Below are 24,714 nucleotides of genomic sequence, written 5' to 3'. Positions count from 1 at the left end.
AACTGTGGCTGAAAACACCAGTTAACCTGGAAACTGGTTTTTGAATGAAGCAGCTGCAGCTCAGAGGTCAGAGTCACTGTGATTACACTGCTTTTAAAGATGCTTGTGAAGCCTCAGTTAATTATCCATCATATATCATTCAGCTTAAAATCTATTCTTTATTCTATCAGCATATGTTTGCACTCTTCCTTGTGTCTGGTTTTGACAAATTTAAATCCAGATGTTTCCATAAGGGAAAGTTAGATTCCCTTTTTTTCAGTTTCACTTTTTTAGAATAATATGAAAATGATTATTCATTGAATGTGAAGCGTATAGACATCTGACAAATGTTAGACTATATATTGAACAATCTTTTTGGGGGATGATGCTGATTACTGAACAAAAACAAATATAACTCAAATAGGCCTATAGCCAAATATATAGAACTTGAATTAAGACAATATTGTATACATAAAGCTTAAACATATATACAACTGTTTTCTGCATTGTTTATTTTGTGAAATAAAAGTATTTACATTGACACTAACAACTATATATTCATGGATTTTTATTAACCAACCAATTTGACTCAAAATGTTGTAAAAAAAAACATGTGAAAAATGTTTTAGCTCATTATTGACCAGTAAAACCACTAAACCACTGTAACAACTTCATAGATAACAGACAAAACTGATGAAGAGCAACAAGAAGGTTATTTTTACTCCAATTCCATTTAAATCAAACCACACCACTAACTTTTCTTACTTTTTAAGGAGTCGAGCACCTGTAACATGACGCGTTCACTAAAGTTTCATGGCCAATAGATATCAGACATTTATTTAGTAACCAGACCAAAGTGAACTTCATACACAGACACTTTAGTTCATGATGAGCAGGGTTGGTCAGACAATGGTGTGCAGCCTTCATTCAAACATCATGCATTGGTTGATGTAACAGTGTCTTTCTTTTTGGGGATATTTGGTTCTTTAAATTAAACTGAACTTTAACAGCTGAAGAGGCACATGTTGTCAAAGGTGTTAATGGTAGATAGATGTTCAGAGATGAAGGGAGATGAGGAATGACAAAGTTGACATTTGGGAAATTTCCCAGTGTCGATATGAGGAATCTTCCTTTGTGTCGTCCGTCTCACTCTGAAGCCTGAAGCGTTCTGTCTCTACAATTAACCAACTCCCAAAGTGACTTCAAGTGGAGGTTTCCATAAAATCAATGTCCCTGTAATACCTATCGATCACATAAAAGGCATTGGTAACAGCAAAATTACTTTGTCTCAGTCTCTTTGTATTGTGTGTGTAATGCACTTCATCGGCTCTGTGCATTAGCTGTAATCACCAGTTTGAGCCGGGGTCAACTGGAAGTGGGCTGGTCAAGATGCTGGAAGACTTAACGGTGGGAAGAGTGTTATTTCACCTCCATTATCGAGACCCGTCGGTGGTGATTTACAAGAGTGAACGTTTTTCACCACTTTGACCAGGTTTTTAGCAAGGTTTAGGTTTAGTTGTATCTGCAAAACCTTTTCAGAGACAATCATTTACAGGTTCCTGGAAGTTTTTAAAGCCTCACACTATAAGAAACATATTTATAGCCAGTTTAGGTTAAGAGTTTCCTTAAAGCAAAATGTATTTCAGATGTTCTTGTCCGGTTATTGATAAGATTTACAAAATTGGTAGCTTATAAAACTGTGATTCTTGAACCTGGTTCTTCAAAAACAGCCACTCTCTGCTGATGAAAATCATCCATGAAATCTGACAAAACAATCTCCACTAAATGTCCACTAACTTGCTTTTTCAACAGCTTTCAACCCTTATCACCAGTGTTTGCTCACTTCAGGTCCACCTCTCTGTTCAAAATTTCAATTGCCTAATAGGTTTTCAACATTTACTATTTTCAAACAGCTGAGCAATCTCATGAAGACTGCGTTGAGGTAGAAAACGGTTTCCAAGTTGTTAATCAATCTATTGAAAAAAGAGGAAAATAAACAACATTTTGTTATCTTTAAAAATGTGTATTATTCAAGAGGATTTTGAGGGGGATACGTGAAGTGTCACAAAACAACCACAAAGAAGAAGTCCCAAAAGAAAAAAGCTAGAAAACCACCAACAGATCCAACACCATGATGTAGTCCTTGTAGTGAGGGTGGAACTCTTAAATATCTATGTCTAGCCAACTGTTACGTAATATGTCCATGAGTGCAAGACATTTAATGTTATAACTTTTAATATTCAAATATTCAGAGATGGATATTTGGCATTTATTTCCTACACTAAAGGAACAACAAACAAACAGCTTATCCCTACCCCTCCCTCACAGAGCCTCAGGACAGAGGGAGCATCTGAGGCCGGGTCACCTGTCGCATCCTGTCTCATCCTCCGAGGACGTGTGAAAGTGGACGGCGATGTGACCTCCCATGTGACCTGTGTGTGACTGCCCTTCCCTGACGCACGTCTGTCTGCGAGCCGAGCAAACAATAAGCCACCAGCACACACCGCCACAATAAAAACAAACTGTAGCACATGCTAAAGCTATTAGACGCGTCCGATGAGCCCCAGTGGGCAGTTTGATGCCTGGTATGTCAACAATGTATGACGTGCGTCGTCCGCCTGCAGTGGAGGTGCAGACGGGTTCACGGGGGGGCAGCCTCTTATTTACAGAGCTACTGTGGGAAAACAACAGACAATAAGACGGAGTCCTTCTCTCGTAACTGAATAACAATGCTTGTAAAACATGCGGCTTCCACTCATGAGGGTTACCAGGGAACGTGTTGTCTAATAACTAGAAATTCTTGGTTTTGACTAATATAAGCCAAATTAGCTGTAAACTAATATAATATTATGTGTCACAGTCACAGGTTTTTGACTAATTTTTCTTTCGTACTTTCAGAAGTGGTTTGAATCTCTCATAAACAATATAAGGTTGATTTATTGACCCTGATACAAAATCAATAGATATGAAACAGCTAATCACACGTTTACCTTAATACTCTGATTGTAAAAGTCTTTCTAACAGTCTCTATTTCATTCTCAATATGTTCTGGCTTTAGCTGACGATTCTCTTTTCCTATACTTCATAGTTTTGAATGAGTTGCTGTGATGGCAAGTGTTAATTTTTCACTTGTATCTTGAAATCGGGCAGTAATTATCTTCTTATCTTGAAATATCACATTTGCTTGTGAACAAAGACCCTTCCAAAACCATTCTATTCTGGGTGATGTGGTACATTCTGCTAAACTAAGACCATTTTTTTTTTACTGTGGTCTTTTCATTGGTTTAAAGTGGGTGTGACTCGTGGTGTTTATTTCACATAATGAAATTCTCTGACCCAATCAGGATTTTGCAACCAGCATCAGATGGCAGCAATTTGCATTTTTTTTTTGTTTTGTTGCCAGGTCGATGTCCATGAAATCCAGTGAATCGACACAGACACTTATCTGATGATTGGTGTGAAATCCTCGATCGTTATTTTTACCCCAAAAAGTTATCGTTTGCTTGTTGCTTGAGAGATAAGATAGATTTGGAACTTCTCAGATTTCAGAAGCTTTAAGTACTGGAGTGGCTGAATCAGTGCTTCATTGTATAAAACTACAAGCAGCCACAGCTACACACGCAGAGTTAGTGAGGGTGTAAAAATAACACTTGTCAAACTTTGTTATACAGAGCTTTTGAGCTGCAATTCCTATTACAGCAGTTAATGGCCAAACAAAAATAATTTATAACCAGGGGGGGGACACACTAAAATAGCAGAGAACTTTTTTTATTCATTAAACATTGATAGAGTTGAGATGGTGAAATAAAAGCAAGCAGGAAAATGTGATAAATAACAAAGAACATTTGAACATTTAATGATTTTTGAATAGATTCACTTTGAATAGATTCACTTCACACATTTGCAGATATTCGTTTCTTTTGTTAGCATTTGCATTGCTTCTCCATATAATACAGTCTTTGTCGGTATCGTTATAAATAACAGATTTCTGATCATGAGATCATTGTCAAACCAGAAACCACCATGTTCTCTGTCGAGGTTGATTCCTTGCAGTTCATGTTTTTTTCTCCACACTCTCAGATTTCTGTGAGTTGGAGACTAAATGGAATGAGCGTGATTCATTCCTCTTTCTCTCAGTGGTTGCATGTTAGGGAGAAACAACACAAAGCCAAACAGCGATGACTGATTCTCTGCTTGGCATGTTGGCTGAAAGAAAATGTTTACAGAAGGGTGGAGCGAGCCCTTAACGCAACACCGAGGCCTTATCTTGTTTCTGTAGAACTTCTGCCACCGTGTAGTCTGTGTGGATACTGTTAGATGTTGGAGATAAGATGGATCTGAGGTCAGTCTGTGGGAGTCCGGGGCTTTAATGCGCTGCTGGAAATAGTTTACCTGATCCAAGGGTGAGGGAGCCGAGCCTATGTGGAAACCCCAAGAAATGATCTGAACTAAATTCAACAAGAACAAGGGAAATACATCATATTACTCTATAAAAGTTGGTGTTAAAGTTACACAAACCAGTAGCGCGCCCCATCAACCAGAGTTAGCATAGCTACTTTGAGAGTGCGTTGAAATTTGTCAAATAAGAAGCAACATTGAAATGTTTAGCCAGAAGTAATGAATAATGGTTGAAATGACCATCGACAGTAGCTCGCTAGAAGCATGATGTAATTGATATAATTCAATTTAGAAAGGTAGCAATTAGTCAGCTAAACAAACATTTGTTAGTTAAACATATGAATATGATTTCCCTAAAATACGAGTTAAAAGTATTTTATGAATCGTTAAAACACCTCAATAAAAGATTGAAGTAGTTCAGCGAAACATAAATAAACACTTGCATAATAGTTAAAGTAACAGTGGAAAAAGTTGAAATGTTTCGCTAAGTAATGAACATTGAAGAAGCTTAAAGTAACTGATAAAGTTAAGCTTTTGTTAATATGGCTAAAAACAGTTGAGCTAACTAAAAGTAACCATCGCAGTTTAAATAGCTTGAAAAATAATTACGTTAATAGATGATTTTGCTATACAAGGTAACAGGCAAATAATAAACTGTGGAATAGCTAAGTGAAAAACATTTGAATTTACAGTGACATTACCTGATAATAATCAGATAAAAGCTATGGATTGAAGAAAGTAACAGGGCTTGAACTGTCAAAACAGTTAAAGGCTATGAACTAGGTTAGCTGATTAAACAGTTAACATAATAACTATAACAATCTTGTCAAATCATGATACTACTAAAGAGTAATTTACAGGTAAAGTATAATATATACTTAGCTGGAAGGCTGAACATCAAAATATAAAGATATCAAAGTACTTCATAAAAAGGCGTCAGTAGTATGAAGACAAATTGCCTCACACCTCAAACATTAGGAAATAAATTGAAATAACATCCAGTCTATCAATAGAAGAACATTCTTCAGAACGTATTTGAAGGGAGCTCATCTGACACGATGTGCGGTTACGTCAGCCCAAAGAAAAGGTTTTGAGAATCACAGCTGAAAGACACGTTGTGTCCAGCAAATGTTTATTTAAATGCTTTGTGATGTGTGCATGAAAATATAATACTTCACAGCTGGATAACGGCTGCGACTGTTAGGAAGCACATGAATAACACAAAGAAAAAAGTGAGTCGCGTTCTCCGGCCAGTGAATGTTTGCCTTTGGGAGCTTGTTGCAGAATTGTTGTTTGAAAATTCTCCATCCAGCAGCGTCTAGCGTCCAACAGGCTGCATGTTCCTGAGATCAAACCCGTCTAGATTACAGTCCTGCAGCCAAGCTTTCAACAAACAAAGGAAATGGCACATTACACCATCCCTCTCTCTGAAAAGTCGTGTCGGAGAGAGAAAGAGAAAAAAAACCAACCTCTCAGTTATTTCACAAATACAAGTTTATTTGAAGTACGGACAAAGAAAAATGAAGGGCTTTTTTTTCAGAGCTTGCACTCCATATGACAGCAATTTGGGGGTATTGTGTATTTTGGCCCAAGCGTGTGGTCTATGATAGATGACAGGAGAGAAAATCACGAGCCGCTGGCTCGAGCACAGACATGCAATTTGCTTTCAGCTGATTGCCGTATTCTGCTTGATATTTATCAAGTCGATTACAGTATGCCTCTTAATTTACAGCCAGGAAGCAGCTGATCAATTCCACCAAAGAAAAGAGGGAGGAAGAGAGCTGTTTTTTGTCTTTTTCCTCCATTGAGTACAAAAGTGGCCGGCGAGCACTGTGAAATTAAGTGTATCCTCAAATGCATCTTATTTTACCACATCAACAGAGACGACATCCAGAAATACAGATGTCTCAAGATGATCCCAAATTCATACTGGTGTCAGTTTCTGCTGAAACTACTGAATTCATTGTCTTGGCTCCCTATTTATAAAGGAGATTTATTTTTAAATGAATGTGAATCCACAGGCCGTCTTGTCCTATCAGGTTCTTCAGCGTGGACCTTTGATATTGTTAAATATCTGTTTTTTTCATTTGCTTCATTCATGAAATCAGTTCCGTTGAATGTATTTGTGTTTACTGACAATTAGAAGCGTCAAAATAATAATGATTTAAACAGCTCTGGGATTTCACAGCAAAGACGGTTCCATTTCATGAGGACATGTTGTAGTGCTGTGTGATTTTCTTTCGGCCCCGGTCTTGTCTTGATCAGCGTCCAGCTCTTTGCCTCGGCTCTCGTTCTGCTCCAGGACTCGGGTCAGTGTCAGAGATCAGCTACTTACCCAATCAGGTAACAACATCCAGAAGGAAAATTACTTCCTTCCGACCACTTGCACTCACCTGCAGTGACACGGAGCAATCAGAGGTGAGCGGGGCTCCTAATCACGGAAAACCCCTTTAGGTCAGCCCCCCCACCTCAGGCCCACCCAGCCTCCTACAGCACCTCCTCCCCCAACAGGCCAGCTCAGGGTTCAAGTGTTTAAACTGTCACATCAAATAGGCTCAACGTGGAGATTTACTTGAGCAGGACACGTTGTGTGTTTAGTTTGATGCCGACTGCAATATCCTGCCGCTCTGTTGATCCTAGCAGCTTCGAGCGCGGAGCAGCACGGTCGAGTCGAGGAAACGTGGCTGGTGCCGGGCACGCTCATGCTCCGGTCGGCCGGGGGAAGTGTGGAAGGTGGGACAGGAAACGGAGGGGTGTTTTAGCCAAGAGCCCTGGAAAGGATCTACATCCCAAAGCACAAGCAGGGCTCACTCAACGTTTGTTTGGACAAGAGTACCTCTGGTCATCGGCCATATTGTGCAAGAGAGTGTGATAAAGCAAAGAGAACGTGCGAAGGGGTGAGAGACACTTAGACAGAGACAGTGGGGGGTGCAATTCAGATTTACGTTGTGGTCAGTGTGTCTGTTTGAATAGAACCCGTGTTTGTGTTTCATGCACCCTGAACTTTTGATGTGCCGGACCCTGCCTGCTTGAAACACTCAAAATGTGGTCAGTGTGCAGAGTGACTACATTACAGTAAGAGGACTCTGTGTTTTCTTACAGTGAACTGAGCCAGGGCTCTGACAGCTGCTGGATGAGTCCAACTCCCCCCCCCCTCCCATGGATCTCAGATCAGTTGCAGCATGTAGTGTACGTCTTAGGACTGTGAACACCTAAACCCAGCTCACAGTACTATATCTGGATAATGATAATCTACAGTAAATGAATGAAATAGGAGAATACTGCATTCAAAATTGCAAGTGTTTAAGTTATAGGTAAAAAATACAGACTCAAAATACTTAGTACTATCATAATATCCAAGGATTGTATAACGATGTTCATTGGGTCCAAGTAATTTGAGTTATCATTGTGTAGGTACGTATATGGTATATTGATCCATTATATTTTATTTGATTATTATATGTTTATAAAATATTTATCTCCAAGTAAATATGACATGAATCTGACAAATTATTGACTGTGGGCTCCATAAGGGGCACTGTGGAGTCAGATGTCCCTTCCCTGTGTTACAATGTGCAACACTTTTCACATTCCACCATAGACTGTAGAGAAAGATGGGCGACATGACAGTGAAAAGTGAAGCCAAAGTGTCTTGATTGCCCCCTGGTGGCTGACTGCAGTACAGGTCATAGACCCCACCTCCTCCTTGTTAGACGATTGGACATAGATCAAACGAAAAAGTCAAATTAGTGTTTTGTTGTTTTAAGTAATTCTTATCACAATGATGGTAAGTTTGGTTTTAGCTACTTCTTTGATGCTATAGGGTGAAACATCATGATTGACAGCTGAGACTGACTCAAGATTAAAGGGGCGTGTCTGTGAGCGGCACGTCGATACGGGTTTGTACTCATCCTCAATCAGCTGCTTCTTCTAACAAATGAAACCTGGTGGGTTGTGTTAAGGCCTCTGTCAGAACCCCCCCTCTGAGACAGTGCATGATGACCTGGCCTGCACGCCCATCGCCCTCTCCGTCAGTTGCACTGGCTTGTTCCACGAGTGGACAGGAAGTCTGCTAATCTGTAACCCGACCCGGTGGAAGGAAGAAGTCAGAAAACCAGCCTTCAGTGCTTTCTTTCACCAGTTGTATTCATCACCAGAGCCGGGCCGAGGCTCATTTGGAGCGGGAGCGCGGCTTAACTAAACATCTTCTCCATAAAATAAATGCTTCCAGGTTACTCCCAGTCCAGGTTCCACTCCGAGGAGCATCTGATCTCAATTATCAGGAATGCTATAGGAAGCATTGAGCCTCGGCCTGCATGGCAGACCGTGACAGCCGGCAGTACATCGACAAGCCCTGTGTGGATACCAGTCCTTTTCAGGCACTTGTAAGGCGGGAAATGATGATTTGATAATTAGTTCCTGATGCGTCCCATTCTTTTTCATATCAATCATGTCTAGGAAACAGAATGTAACTCAAACACAGTTTGCTGTTTGAAGCTGCGGCTCGGTCGCCCCGTTATTACACTGAATGTCCAGTGGAGAATGACTGGATGCCCACAGTCTTATAACTATGGGAAAAAAACACCAGATCAAGGCAAAGCACTGAAAAGGGAAAAAAAAAGGACACTAATGTACATGTTTCAAAATGCCTTTCTAGTGAAACTATCTTTGAGTTTACTGATGTAGTTTCCATGAGTTTGCACTTGAAACATGCCGACATTTCCCAAAGAGCCCGGATTTAAGTGGGAGGAGTAAAAAATTAGAGCTGCATTCATGTACTCATGTTTTACTTTGGTTCAGAAGCTGAGTAAATTGAAGATGATAACATTTGAATATGGTGCCACGATTTAAAGAAGCCAAAATCTCAATGTTTTAAGGTTTAAGATTTGTTCTGTCTTAATTATATAAAAAATTGGTTCCACTTTGTTTTCTACTGGGAATATGTTGTATGTTGTATATCACTCAAAGTTCCCTGGTTCCAGATTAAATATCTGACATCAATGAATTTAAACATCCAAGTGTCACAGTGAAACTTCCTGAAAGGTTGAACCCGTTATTTAGAGCCACAGAGTGAGAATCTTGCACATAGATTGTAAATAAAGATGGACAACCTGAATCTACAGTATATAAAGAAATTAGAAGAATACTGCATTGAAGTAAAAGTATGTGAGCATTATTGGAAACGTGTACTTAATGTTCTTAAAGTGTAGAAGTGAAACTACCCTGTCAGTGTTGTATTTCCATAAAACTACAGTATTGTACTACTACATAGGTTCAGTAGTATCTTCAACAAGCTTCATTGTAATGATGCAAGTGAATTTCCACTTATTTTAGATTCATTGAGTGGTATAATTTCATATGATTATTATATGTTTATAAAGTTATTGAATCTCTAAAGTTTACAATAAACGTAAAGTACCTAAAACCCTCTATAGAGCTAGGGGGCAGTGTAGAGGCAGTGTAATTCCTTTTAACCTTACACCAATGAAAAGATTGTATATAAAGATGGATGACATGACAGCTCCCAAGTGAAGCCAAATCACCTAGATCGTCCCCTGGTGGCTGGCTGCAGTATAGGTCATAAACCCTGCCTCCTCCATGTTAGTGGAGATGGACCAAACAAAAAAAAACAAATACAAGTAAGATACATTTTTTGAACGAGAATATATGTTTGCTCTTATAAATAGTCTCAAAATTAAACATTTTTAAATTGTCAACAGTTTCAGGGAATCATTAGTGCTTATTAGTGATGATATATTTCTCTCCATCATTTGGAGGAAGATGATGTCCATTGTTGTTTTAGGAGCGTATATTCTGCGGAAGAAGCAGCTGCATCGTCTCTCGCTCTTAAAGAAAACCCTGTGAGACGTTCTGACCAAACTTGGCAGACGATACAATCTGGGCTGAGAGTGACAAGAGGTTGAGCTCATCTGGTTTTAATCTGCGGACCACGACACCCACTGTACTCTCCCTGAAGATGACAGGATACGGAGAAGAAACCTTATCGCTGCAGTTGTGGTTTGAGGTTGGTGAAACGAACTAGCTGCCGACATTTCATCAGATATGATGATGTCAAAGAGACGAGGAGGAAGAAAGCTGGAATATGAGACTCGAAAAATGTGATGAGTAATGTAACTGGAATTAGAAGGGCAGTGGTAACAAATGACTTATAATGGTAGTTTTAACTTCAAAAACATATTCTGTGAAGCTTCAAAGAGAAACGCAGCAATTTTAAGAGAATTAGTCGAACACGTTTTGATCAAGATGGAACTTTATCTCCATGTGGACACTGCAGACAAGCTGTAGAGTCTTTAAATTGCTCCAGTGCGCAGGAAATGACTCAGGAGAGTTACTTCAACAGGAAAAAATCTCACAAGGCTCTGGTTCAGATAATCTCTCTATATCAGGTCCTGGAAACTCAGCTGCATTGTTTTAAAATAAATCTCTTTAACTGCAAACAAGCACAGTTTTTACATTTAATTTCCCCTTTTTCAAATCAGACCGATTACTAAGCAGTGCCAGTGTTTGTGTGTGTTATTCCTGTGATGGATTGCTGACCTCTGCAGGTTTCCCAGCCTCCTCCTCTTCTTCACATGATCAGACAGTGAGGAAGCTGCTGACGTCTTCAAAATGCAAAAAAAATATGGGAGTCTACTTCAATTTATTTAGATCTATACGAGACCAGTTTAATGCATGTAATTTAGATTGTGTATTTTGAGTAATTGTGTACCAATGAAGACAATATCAGCTCTGGCTACGATGGTCCCGGAATCATCCATCTTGTGCCTCCTCTTTTAATTGTAACTCATTCTTCGAATTACTCAAGATTGTACAAGGGGGTATTATTCCATTATCACCTCTTTTAAATAATGAATGGATCGATTTAATTGTTTTCTTTAATCATGATTGATTAGAGTGTAAACCCAAAAATTGATCTAATTACAAAGAAAACTGTAAAACTGTTTGATATTTGCATTTCAGAAGCCTGTATCACGTATTTCAATGATTAAAAAAACCCTCTGGTTCATGGAAAGCCTCCTTAAAACAGAATCATATCTTGTTAATAACTGCAAGAGACACAAAGATGTTCTTCTCTTATTTACCAGAAGGTGGAGGTAGAGCGCCGTGAAGTTTTTTCCTGGAGCATCTTCTGTGTTTTTGTTTCCTGTCACTCTAATAATTTGAATGACCTGTGAAAAACATTGATCGTTATTATTTTAAGAGCAGAATATTTTTTTGTAAACAAGAACAGTGCAAAGGTTTACATAGCATCCTGGGAATAATTTACCTTATAAACTTTGGTTAATAATGATCAAATTAAAATGATTTGATGACAACTGAATTTACTTTTAAGTCTAGACATGGAAGAGGAAGTAGAGGAAATAGAGTTTCCGCCCATTTTCAAAAGTTGACGGTATAAAGACAGTAAGGACATGTTGGTTAATGTTATATGAAGAGAGTCGTCCTTCAGTACCAGATATCTTTTCTTTTTTTTAATTCATTTTTTTATTTTTATTCACCCATCTTCAGATGAGCCGCGTGTGAAAAATCATGAGAAGTGAGTTTAACCTTTATTTTGTTCTGCTGTGTGAAGCATGATTTTTTCTACAGTTATGTGATATTCAATCCCTTTGGTATTATGTCGAATAGAGTTTAGCATCTTCTTCATGTGGGTGTCTGTCGATCTGCTGCTGCTGGAGACTTCATTATGTGCTGGAGACTCAAGTGTTGGTAAGAATTTGTTTTTATTTTTTGCAGAATTTACCATAATTTCAGAGTTTAGATCGACTGTTAGATTTGGGATTACAAGGATGATATCATAATAAGACATTTGACTTTTAAAGCATGATAAGATATTCTGGATCTGGGTTAGTTAGCAGGTGACCACTTGCTCAAGGTAATAATCAGACGTACAGCACAGGAATACCATAACAACACTATAGGATTAGAATAAAGGTGAAGTACAAAAACAGTCTATAGTGCAGATTTAAAGTGATTAATCAAGACTAATTTGTTCATAATTACTCTGTAGAAAACTCAATGGATCCACACACAGGGAAAATTAAATTGTTACTGCAGCAGGCAGGTCAGAATGAGGTAGACAAGAAAATATAAATATTTTAAAAAGGCTATATAATATAAACATGTACATTATATACACCTTTCATTGTAGTGGGTTTCTATAGAAATGGTATAAAGTGCAGTGGCACAGGATGATTGCAATAGCAAGTAGAAATACCACACAAGTACTGGATCCTATAGTTCTATAGGAGGGATCTATAATTATGCTTCTGCTTCCTGAGTTTGAAATAAAGCAGAGAGTTTGGCCTGCATGACAACGGCATAATATCTAACACACACGTTTTCATTTGAACACGTCTGTTGGTTGCGCGAGCAGGGTGGGCTCGCTTATCTGTCGTCTCTTCTAGCTAATGAGGAAGAAGAAGCTGCAGCGTCACTTTCGTCTCAGGAAGTCGTAGAACAACTGCAGGGACAAATAAAGATATGGGCTATTAGTAAGTGAGGGTGGTACAGGCAGCAGCAGCAGCTGTGTGGAACCTGTATTCTGTGTCAGACAGCTCTATGCAAAATCGTTTTTAACCTTCATGCATCCACAGTTACACACATTCACACACAGTGGAAGTTGCAGCTTCAGAGAGTCTCTCTCATGCACACACATCAGCGGGGACAGTGACCCTAAGGCCACAGTTTCTTAACTATTTGTCGTAATGTGATTTTATACAACTTTAGGGTTGTATTTAACTTTAAAGCCCAAGATTTATTGGGAATTCTCTGTATTGATGAACTCTCTCGTCAGCCATTTCCCCCTTTGCATCCTTGTAATTATTTACATGTTTTTGCAACATGTTTGCATCTCATCACGGGGGTTTTGTTTCTCTGTGAAGATTCTATTCGATGTCTCTTAGTCGTGTGACAGGTTTAACAGGAATTCTTGACAGTCACTATATACAGAGGTTTTGATATTTGAGGTATCTCTCACCTTCGTACTGTGACACACTCCAGGGCCACATCTCTGTCCTTTAATTCTCATTGACTCAACGCAAGATGTCTTTGTCCCTGTTTGCAGTGAATCCCTGTTGTTACTACCCGTGTCAGAACTCAGGCGTGTGTGTGAGGTTTGGTTCCGAACACTACAGATGTGACTGCACTCGCACTGGCTTCTATGGAGAAAACTGCACTGTTCGTAAGTGAATGTTATCCATCCATCCATTCATCCATCCATCCATTTTCACTGCTTCTAAGCAGATCGCTCCCAAACCTTCACAAAGTAATTTTTTTATTGTTTATTCTATTTGCACAGTTTGTGCCTTTACCATTTCATCTTGTTTCCCAACATTCAGAAATAGGGATCAGCAGAATCTTCTTTAAACATTTGATATTTTAAAAGACACATCAAACGTATCATAAATGGTTGTAAATGCAGTCTTCAGCCATAAATGTGAAAAACCTTTGGTTAGAAAGGTTATACAAAGCTGCACAAGGTGACAAACAAGTGATTACTACAATAGCAGTCACTTTAAATCATCGTTAACGAATGGTCCAGATAATGGTCCGTTAATAAGGGACTAATTGAGAAATGATAAACATATTATTTCACTATTGAAGTTATTTACTGTTAATTGCTGTATGTAGCTGAGCTCAGGACCAGGATTCGTCTCATGCTGAAGCCGAGGCCGACGATGGTTCATTACTTCCTCACCCACTTCCAGTGGTTCTGGGACGTGGTCAACAACTCTTTCCTGCAGGACATCTTCATGAGATTGGTGCTGACAGGTAGGTGATGAGATCAAACTTAAACTAGTCACTCAGCAGCGTCACAGACGGACTCCTCATAGTTTTTACTCTTTGATCTAGTTCTAAATTGCATTCATTAAAGCTATTTTGAATGTTAGTTTTGTGAAATGTGTTTCCCTCTGCAGTTTGTGTGAAGGAGAATGTGCACGCCCACATTTGCAAACAATATTTTGAGCCCAGAAGAGGAACTGATTAAATAAACATCGAGATTTCCTTTGCTAAATGTTGCATGTTCTCACTTTGACTTACCTCGTGCCTGCGATCACAGTTAAAGGTTCAGTCTGTGTCACTATAAACTTAACCCAGAGCTCATTGTTTCCTTGTTCCTTGTTGTTAATGAAAACATAATTTAGAAACAGGCCACAGATATATACAGTTTACATTCTGTAAGTATGATACAAAAAATTCCTTTTGAAACAGATTTCCACTGTAGTTTTTATTACTGCATGTGTTGGGGACTATTTCCAGCTGTGGAAGAATACACATTTGGTGTGATAGGGGGGAAATATCAAAGCAGCAGGATCATCAAGAGCAAATCAATATCACAAAAAAGCATTAATCCATTTGCATGATGAAACTTGTATTCCAAAAACATCAGGCTACTTAACAGGGGATCAATGATATGTCAACACATGGTGGTTCATGGGAAATACACAAATAATAAACTTGTAGTAAACCACATATTTTCTCCACTTTCCTAAAGTCAGAAGTGAACTTATTCCAAGTCCTCCGACCTACAACACCAAATATGGTTACCTGAACTGGGAAAGCTACTATAACACGTCCTACTACACCCGCCTCCTCCCTCCTGTACCTGAAGACTGTCCTCTGCCCATGGGAACTAAAGGTGACACTCACACTACCACTGAGAACTTATATGTAAATATGAATTTATGTAAAATTCCAAACAACGGCAGAGTTTTGAATAATATGTTGATGATTCTGTGGAAATCTTTGAAATGTTTCTTCCTTCACAGGTAAACCCGTTCTCCCGGATCCCAAAGAGCTGAGCGAGCGTTTCTTTAAAAGAATCAAATTCAGGCCCGACCCCCAGGGAACCAATCTGTTGTTTGCCTTCATGGCTCAACACTTCACTCACCAGTTTTTCAAGACCAACCACGACGTTCAAGTTGGCTTCACCAAAGCTTTGGGACACGGGGTGAGATACAAACTGACCCAGTGGGTTCAGCAGCAGCTATAAAACCTATTGAGCAGTGAGAACAAACCACGAGTTGCTGACTGTGAATATGTTTATTTTTCATTTTTATTACCAAATGTATGTTTCTCTCACTCAGGTGGATGCGAGTAATATTTATGGAGACAATCTTTCACGACAGCTTAAACTCCGGCTTCACAAAGATGGAAAGTTGAAATATCAGGTTGCTAAATTTACTCAAGCTTTTATTGTTCTTTACGGAGTTGGATGAGAGGATTATTTCCACTTTATTTCGTTCAGTTTTATTGCTGGGAGTTCATGGGGAATATAAATTGTCTGTTTCATTAAGCTTCATTTCTGGACAGTGGGAGCTGATGTGTTGTTCTGTCATGATTAATGGTTCTTGTGTTTTCTGTGTTTTCCCAGTTAGTTAATGGGGAGATGCACCTTCCCACAACATCTGAGGTCCCCGTGCACATGGTCTACCCTGAAAGTGTTCCTCCTGAGCAGCGTCTGGTGATCGGTCAGGAGCTATTTGGCATCCTGCCGGGTCTCACCATGTACTCCACCGTGTGGCTGAGGGAGCACAACAGAGTCTGTGACATCCTGAAGGCCGAACATCCCACCTGGGACGACGAGCAGCTCTTCCAAACCACCAGACTCATCATCATCGGTGAGGAGCGAACAAAGGGAGCGGTGCTCGTCTTGAGCTGCTTGTTCTTCTGATTGAAAGTCGGTCTCAAGGCAAACGTTTGTGTCGGTGTTGGCAAATCTTCTTTCTCTGTGTCAGAATGACTGGAGGAAATATTTAAATTGCTGCTTTTTCCCAAAATAATGAACCTCATATTTTAAAACTTTCACTATATGAACCAGTTTTGACAGGATCAATAGGTTTGTAATGTAAGTCTAGTAGAAAATGTATCTTTCCTTGCATAAATGGCCGTCTTTAACAGACCTTTGGGGTCTTTTCAGTACCGTCCCTGTGAAGAAAGAAGGAAAATATTTACAATTGGCCATTTGTTGTTTCTAGCTTTTCAGATATGAGGATATGAAGCTTTTCTTTGTTAGACAGAATACATTTGGATTTGGGGATTTGCACCTCTTCTGTCATCCTCCAGTTTCTTCTCATTGTTTTCCACTTAAATAAAGTTTGGCTGAGTTTGGCTTTATTTTCTCCACCCAGGCGAGATCATCAAGATCATCATAGAAGAGTACGTGCAGCACCTGAGCGGTTACCTACTGAAGCTCAAGTTCGATCCCTCCCTGCTCTTCAATGAGCGTTTTCAGTACAATAACCGCATCGCCATGGAGTTCTGCCATCTCTACCACTGGCACCCGCTGATGCCCGACAGCTTCCTCATCGACGGAGATGATATCCCCTACTCCAAGTTTTTGTATAACACATCTATGGTCATGCACTACGGGGTGGAGAAACTGGTGGATGCTTTCTCTCGACAGCCTGCAGGACAGGTAGTGGAACCACAGCATAAGAGGCCAAAACTACAATGCGACTGCAGCCTTGTCAGTTTATTTCTTTTGGGGATGTGATCCTGCAAATCTGAAAATAATAACTCTATTGTTATATAACTTTAAGGGGTGAGGGAAAATATTATAAGGCTGAGTGAGATTTTTAATAGTTTTAGTCTCAAGAAATTGTCTCACGCAAACAACTGAATGATACAATATTACAACTATACTCTACCACATTATATAACCAATGAAAGCAGCATTTTGTTAAATTATGTTTGTTTCCATCCTCTACCATGATACAAATAATGAGTTGCACATCAAGCAGCATTTAAACAAACCTGCAAATGTATCTTCAGCTCCGTTTAAATGGTTTTAAATGACATGCTCACAAGTTTGAAGTGACAACAGGGGAGGACTTAAAGTGGGATCATGTCATAGCTGATTGGAGAAAATTTAAATTTCCTGACTCATTCGACCTTCATGTGCTACAATGAAATAGATAGATAACAGCCCCTTAACCCTCTGGCTGCAAACATTAGTTTGTGAAAAGGATCTTACATCAAGTATCAGCATCAGTAACACCTCTCACAAACCAAATTATAACATTTCAGAGTCTAACATGTCCTAAAGTTAATAGACAGGAAATTATAGTGACTATACTCCCATGAAGACAGAGAATAGAAGGTAACATGACCTCTTCTTCTGCTCATTTTGGGAGTATCTCTCACTCCGATCAGAGATGTTGCGACGTGTGACACACAACAGGTATTTATAACCTTTAAACCACTGTCTTCTTAAACCCACACACATTAAACTTCCTCCTATAACACCTCCCTGAATCAACTGACACATGATGCTCTCAGATACAATCTTTCAGTAGCATCACATTCATGCAAAGTGATGTTTCCGTTTGCCTAGAACAGAGAACACAATGTGGATTACTGTCTGTTGATGCCTGTCGAACAAGAGGAAGTATAACCTCACCGGAGTGGACGGTTCTTTCTGTGTTTTCAGGTCGGTGGAGGTCGCAACTCTCATCAATTTCTTCTCAAAGTTGCGGAGATGGTGATCAAAGAGTCCAGAGCGGCCCGTGTGCAGCCATTCAATGAATACAGGAAGAAGTTTAACCTGAAGCCATACACCTCCTTTTATGAGTTTACTGGTGAGCAGGAGTCAGAAACCTTCCGTCCTTCTGAGAGCTTCTTGCCTTTATAAATCTAATTTCATTTTCAAACTTATTAAAAATTTGTATTTTTGTGGTGTGCTTGACAATGTGCAAATTTGGATTGACGCATTATAACATTACAGGAAGAATTAAATTATTATCTCCAACAGGGAATAGCATGTCAGTCTTGATAGATGTAATCCAGAAATATGGACATGACCAAGAATAGAAAGTCAAACCAGAATCTCAGATACCCTACAACATTATCGTAAAGGTAAATGAAATAACGGCTGTTAACCTTTTCCCCGAACAGACGACATAGAAATGGCGAGAGGTTTGGAGGAACTCTACGGGGACATCGATGCTCTGGAGTTTTACACCGGAGTCCTGCTGGAGAAAGCTCGTCCTAACAGTATATTTGGGGAGAGCATGGTGGAGATGGGGGCTCCCTTCTCCTTGAAAGGCCTGCTGGGAAACCCCATCTGCTCCCCTGTGTACTGGAAGCCAAGCACGTTCGGGGGGGAAAAGGGCTTCGACATCGTCACAACGGCCACATTGAAGAAACTGGTGTGTATCAACACCAAGTGGTGTCCATACGTGGACTTCCATGTCCCACGAAGTGAGGAGGAGGCAAAACCAATGAAACCATCTACTGAACTTTAACGAATATTCACCTTGTGATGTGCAACTTCAACAATCACAATTAGTTTGTTACAGATTACATGTAAGCAGGTCAAACTCCTGAAATTACAGTTAATTATAATTCAAAGGGAAACTGGATGTGGATTAATAAAATTGATTTGGATTAGTTTATGATAACTGTCTGTGCTCATTTTGTTATCCTTTCACTGTCCCTTTTTTTCCTTTTTTCAATACTGCACAATAATCAAATTACCCAAGATAAAATAATGAATTATAGTAAACAAAAATCAGAAGCTCTTTTTATTGCATTTTAACAGCTCTTTTTGCAGAGCCATGTTTCAGCTGCAGCCAGTCTTGTATGTGCACTTATGAGTTTCTACACAAATCTGAATTGAGAAACGCACAGAGACTCAATTGCAGGATGCAGAATGTGGTGCAACACTGTGAAAGTGTGAGAAACGTGTGCACACAGTGCTGTGGTTCTGTCCATTTCCTAAATGTATACATTTAATGGCTACAACTTCAGAGTTGAAGTATGAAACCAAAAGCTGCTGCTTCATGAGGTCACGCTGAACGTAGGCTGCTGCCAATAAAGAAAGGAAAAAACATTCGACAAATCACAAATAAGTAACATTTGTCACAAATTTTCTTTTCAAACAGCAGGAGGCAAAAATGAATTCCTCCTATGTGCTATCTGGATGAAGCACTAATGTATTTTCAAACAGGGACTCAAAACAATTTCAGGAGGTTGTTGGGACAAAGTCGAACTGAAACAAATCAAGATCCTGTTCCAGACGTCAGAAACAGTAATTCAAATTTGTTATAATGGATTTAAATTCAGCTCTGGAACTAAATATTGATTAAACACAGATAAAGGACCAGGAGTGATGAGGTCTATAGAGCACATGCTTATGGTTTTTGATAAAGTGCAACACTTTTACAATAAATCATGTCTGCAGCAAATTATGCTTTATTTTTAGAATGAGGCTCCCATGAGGTACATGAATAAAAGGATACACAGGACTTTGGTTATGTTATCTATGTGTTTATTGATAAAGCCCCTTCTACCCTCCTTTAGTTTGTAAAAAAAAAAAAAAAGGTTTAACAGTCAAGTAGCTTAAAAGGGAACGAGTGAAAGTCACTGAAACAAGCTGTTTCACAAATATTGCAGAGTGATGAATCCTTGGCTGCTTTACTTCAATGGTCTCTACTACACAACACGTTTACTTGAAATAACCAGTTACATCATAAGAAGTGTCTTCTACATATGTTATAAATAAAATCAATAAAGGGGCTACACATGCACATTTTCTCTTTCACGTTCATTAAGAAAATAAAGACTTAAAACAATAGAAAGAAAGACGATTCATGGTAAAGCTGTAGTTGACGTGAATTAATGTAACCAAAGCTAAAGCTATAAAATAAACATCAACAAAAAGATGAGGATGCTAATATCAAGATGTGCTTTTTAAAGGAATAGTTCAACAGATTGAAAAGATGGTTAATGTAAGAAATACGACATTATACACCAAAAAAACAGTAACAGCAGCAGTTTCGCTGTTTGTTGTGTCTTTCTGTTTTGTTTGGAGGGTGTTTGTTGATTAAGAAAGTTGAAATCTCTAGTTGTTTGTGAGATGCGCCAACAAGAGGGCTGACCTCTAGAATTGTCCGATGAACGCGAACACTCAACAATTTGTAAACATGTGAATCACACACACACACAATCATTTTACTCAGAAACATGTAAATAAAAATACTTCCCTATTCCTTTAAATACAGAATCTCATATCAAACTATTTCTCATCACAGGTATTGCAGTATAGCTACAGTTTTAAATGTTCGGTCATTTGAGGATGGTATAGACTTGATGTCTTATTCTGTACCTACTTATGGGATCTGGCAGTGGATTGGTTGCTCTCGAATGGAGGACTGAAGAGCGGCGCAGTCACTGAAGTGGACGTGGAGACTGTACTGATATGAGAAGTAGAACCTCCTGCCGTCGAAGCAGTGGCCGCTGGGTAAAAATGTACATCGACAGCGACCGTAGTGAGGCCCAAGGAGACGTGGTGGGACAGGAGCAGGGGAGGGTTGCCATGTGAGACGCTGAGGCTGTGGTGGATCGGTGCCAAACATTGCTCGGCGCTCTGCAGGGTCACTGAGGAGCGCAGGCCCTCCTTGCGTCTGGATGGTGGAGAGGGGGAAGGGGAACGGGAAGGTAAGGAGGACGGAGGAGGCAAGGCATCATGGCACAGGCCGAGGTCGTCTCCTCTGTTACTGGTCCAGTCCTCAGAGCTCTGCAGCTGGATGCTGGGCTGGGACAGACTGGAGCGCTTCTCTTCCTCCGGATCAATCTGAAACAGTTAGAAATGCACTTCATACAACTAATTTCATCATCGTTTTAACAATAAAAGCATGCTATCGAATGACTGCTCCTGCAATTCATCATTTCACCTCTAATGTTGGACACACAATGGAAAGTTGAAATAATAAACATGAATCAAACACAGTGAAAATCATATCATAAACATATCCACAGAGTCTTAGACTAAAAAGCTTGGGAACCCAAAAATATTACCTTTACTTTTATATGTGAACATGTGCACATTTGGCCTCATACAGGCAAGCAGAAAATCGTATCGTTAGTCTCTAATTTATCTCTATCATTATTATTCTTACTCTTTATTGTTACGTGCCATGTTTTCTTTCTCTCTCTCCCCCTCTCTCTCGTCTCCTCCAGGTGTGTGTGTGTTCCAGAGGCACCTTCACTGGCGCAGCTGAGGCCACTCTGCCATTAGGGTGTGGCCATAAAGACCCTGAGATGAGTGTCAGTGGGAAGCCAGTGAACCAGTGTGCAACAGATTGGGACCAGACGTGGTGTGAGGACGGGCTGTGTGAGGACGGGCTGTACGGACGTGCTGGTTGTTGAATTGTAGTAGTGGGTGGTGGTTGGCGTTGTTCTTTTTCCCCTTCCGGTGTGGGAAGGGGGTTTTTTGTTAACTGACCGTTGTTTAATAAATAATTGTTCCTTGTTAAACCTAAGTTTTTGGCCTCCTTGTTTAGTGCTCGGTTTTATTTTATAATTGTTTGTCTCCCCACCCTAGACAGCTTGGGGGACATAACAGTTATCATTATTCTCTTTTTTTGTAGATTTACAAGCCAAGATTGCTGTTTTTTCTGCCGTGTATGGTGTTGTTAAAACTAAGTTAAAGTTCTAACCATAGTGACATGCTCTTTGTGATTACTTTAAACTTTGAGTGATAACTTGGAAGTTCAGTCTGTTGTTATCAAACCTTTGTGTCGAGAATGGGTTCAGGATAAGTCTCCACGGTGACTGAGTGGTTGTCCAGAGCGGGTTGCATGTCCTCTTGAAGATCCTCAAACCTGGGCTCCATCTGCACCGTGACCAGACTGGGTCCTGGAGGTCGGGCTCGGGTGTCTGACGTGTTGGGGCTCTGTTCGATCACTGCCACACAGTCGTCATCTTCAAAAGCTCTGTGCAGGACACACAAAGCTCTGGTTTAACCAGCCAACTAGATCACATTGTAAGACCCTGTGTCCTGCATTGAATGGTGTATTAACCTGTTTTCATATGTACGACCTGCAGCCCGATGTTCAGTGGTTCGTCCGGGTATACTCACATTCCTCTGGGCTGTCAAGGGACTGTAAGTTAGCTTTACGTGAATTGAGTCAGACATTTATTGCGTCGAATTTGTGTGTCCTAACCTTCGATGCAGGGAGCAGCTAATGGTTTCTGACCTGCTCGGTTTGTTGGTACAGCTTCATTCTTCTGCACCACTGCATAGAAGGTAACAGTGATGAAGATGAAGGCCAAAGATACACCCACTCCCACAACAACGGGGATGTCATGTTTTTCCACCAGGGGCAGCCACGAGGGAGACTGCTGCGTCACTCTGGAGTGTACAAAGCAGAACAGAAGTAACATCACGTTGCTTTGCTGAGCTGTTTTCTACCTTCAAACACCCATTATTCAACTTTTACTTGACCAACCTGGCGTCATTACTGGTCATAGGGGATTGAGAGGTATTCCTCTTCAGCCACTCTGTAAGCTCAGTGTCGTTCGCTGATTTAGTTGGGTCACCTTGCAGAGTAACATTAAGTCGTGCCTTATCGGATATGTTTAACTGAGGCACAATGGGTATCTCAGGGTCCAGAGTTGCAGGATCCGAGGTCTGACCATGAGAGTGAATGGTTGAGATTGAGGGATTTGGCTGTTGTGTTGGAGATGGTTGATTTTGGGTTTGAGGAAGTGTAGAAATGGTTGGATATGGTTCAGTGGTTGAAGATTGAACCTGTTCTGTCTGAGGTGTGGTGATTGAAGACGGTGGAGGTTGTTTGGAAAGCAGATGAGGTTGGGTTGTTAGCAGCTCAAGATGGAACTTGGGTAAAAAACGAAAGAATTGCAGAGAATGAGTGTGAGGTGTTTGTGAGGGGGCTAGTGAGGGCTGTGGATGTAGAAGGTGACTTGGGTTTTCCAGTTTGATTCGAGATATCAGGGTTGTGGTTGGCTCCTGGTCGAATTGGTAAAATTGACTTTCTGTAACTATCCGATGAGACTGACTTTGAGATGATTGGATGACTGAACCTGAGATGGTTTGGGTTGCAGGATTCGGTGCTGGAGTCTGCAGATAGGAATCAAACTTGAGGAAGCCCAGTGGTCCACTTACTGGAAGCTTTGATGGTGATTGAGTCAGGGATGTTTCAGCGACAGGCCCAGTGGTTTGACTGGCTACAGAGCCAGCATGGATCTTAGAGACCGGAGAATCAGGCAATGTCAATAATTCGTCGATGACTTGATGGGGAAAGTTTGTCCGTGATGATGCCAAATGGAATTGATTTTCAGTGAGTTGATACTGAAGTGTTGAACTGGAAACTTCTACTTTCTGGTGGCTTCTGGCATCTAACAATGAATGGTTCTGTGTTACTGGTGCATCAGTCACTGTTGGTGCGGGGTAGTCGACTGAATGAAAGTTGGGATGTGGAGCAGGTGTCAAAACAGGAAGCTGGATCTGTGTGGCTAACAGCTGGGTTGGATTGGTTGTTGGCTGAATCAGGTGTTGTGGTGAAAGATGTGATCCCTGTGACATTGTTAGCTCGGCCACTGCTCCCCTTGGAAGTGGAGAAAATGTGGTCGCTGCATCTGTTGTAGTCTCACAGATCGACAAGGAGCCTGAAAAGGGAAAACAATCAAAACAATCCTGTAAGAAATGGAGACTACAATTACTACAGGCAGTGTTGAAGTCCAGCATCAGGCTGACTAAAGTCTAGATTTCTGGAATACTGGAAAATGGAAAGTAAAAAAGACTACAACTTATTCTTTTTGCATTTTTGCAGTAGTAAGTTATTTCAAACAAAAAGGCAACACTGTGTTATCTCACACAAACAGTGGTTTTATGAGGTTTGTTCAGATCCAACATCTCTACCGACCACATCACCCTCAGTCTTCCAGTTGTAGCGAGGGAATGATTCAACCTGTGTGATTATTTGTCTTTTGGTGATGTTGCTACAAGAGCACATGAATTTTTCTGACAAATACTAACCTGTTACAATTTATAGAATGTCATAGAAATTATTGTTGATGCTGTAAAAGTACATACATGTGGTTTTCCCATGCGGTGGCTCCTCTACATATGGATGATGTGTGGTCTGATGATGTTTAGTCAAAGAGTCCCTGTAAACCGGCAGCTCTTTGTTCGTGCTGATGCTCTAGAAAACATAAAAACAATGACTAGTTTCGGGAGAAGCAATTTTTAATACTAGATGAAATTAACTAAACCACAACACAAGTCATATGAGGTATTAGGATACATCTATCAGAACAGTTACCCATTGACAAAGGGACGTCACCAGAAATAAAACTAGCACAATCAAAAATAATTCACAGCTTCTGGACTGAGACCAACTATAAAACACTGTACATAGAGTCAACATACAGATTTAAATGCAAAACAATGCCACCCAGTGGTGGAAGACATATTTAGATCCTATATTAAAATAAAATATGGTCTTTAAGACAGATATATAATGTATTTATGTTGTTATTAAGTGGCTTTTACTTATGCATTAATGT

At 40.0% G+C, this 24,714-nt stretch overlaps 1 protein-coding gene across 1 annotated transcript; it reads left to right on the top strand.

Moving 5' to 3' along the window:
- The first annotated feature begins 11,895 nt into the window (after positions 1 to 11,895).
- LOC133001973 (prostaglandin G/H synthase 1-like) lies at positions 11,896 to 18,713 on the top strand. Its single transcript, XM_061071700.1, has 11 exons — positions 11,896 to 11,935; positions 12,028 to 12,108; positions 13,466 to 13,582; positions 14,032 to 14,172; positions 14,897 to 15,040; positions 15,171 to 15,352; positions 15,489 to 15,572; positions 15,776 to 16,022; positions 16,533 to 16,819; positions 17,834 to 17,981; positions 18,298 to 18,713. The coding sequence occupies exons 1-11, from the start codon at positions 11,929 to 11,931 to the stop codon at positions 18,645 to 18,647; spliced, it is 1,788 nt and encodes a 595-aa protein (XP_060927683.1). The 5' UTR covers positions 11,896 to 11,928; the 3' UTR covers positions 18,648 to 18,713.
- Positions 18,714 to 24,714: the final 6,001 nt, after the last annotated feature.

This window comes from Limanda limanda, chromosome 5, assembly GCF_963576545.1.
Source record: "Limanda limanda chromosome 5, fLimLim1.1, whole genome shotgun sequence".
Classification (NCBI taxonomy): domain Eukaryota; kingdom Metazoa; phylum Chordata; class Actinopteri; order Pleuronectiformes; family Pleuronectidae; genus Limanda; species Limanda limanda.
The sequence above is the reverse complement of the archived record's forward strand: the minus strand, read 5'-3'. Positions and strand labels throughout refer to the sequence as shown.

Excerpts from the sequence above, each read along its gene's own strand:
- LOC133001973 (XM_061071700.1), top strand. Across the intron at positions 14,173-14,896 it reads CATGAGATTGGTGCTGACAG|TCAGAAGTGAACTTATTCCA; the intron begins GTAGGTGATGAG and ends ACTTTCCTAAAG. Across the intron at positions 16,820-17,833 it reads CTCGACAGCCTGCAGGACAG|GTCGGTGGAGGTCGCAACTC; the intron begins GTAGTGGAACCA and ends CTGTGTTTTCAG.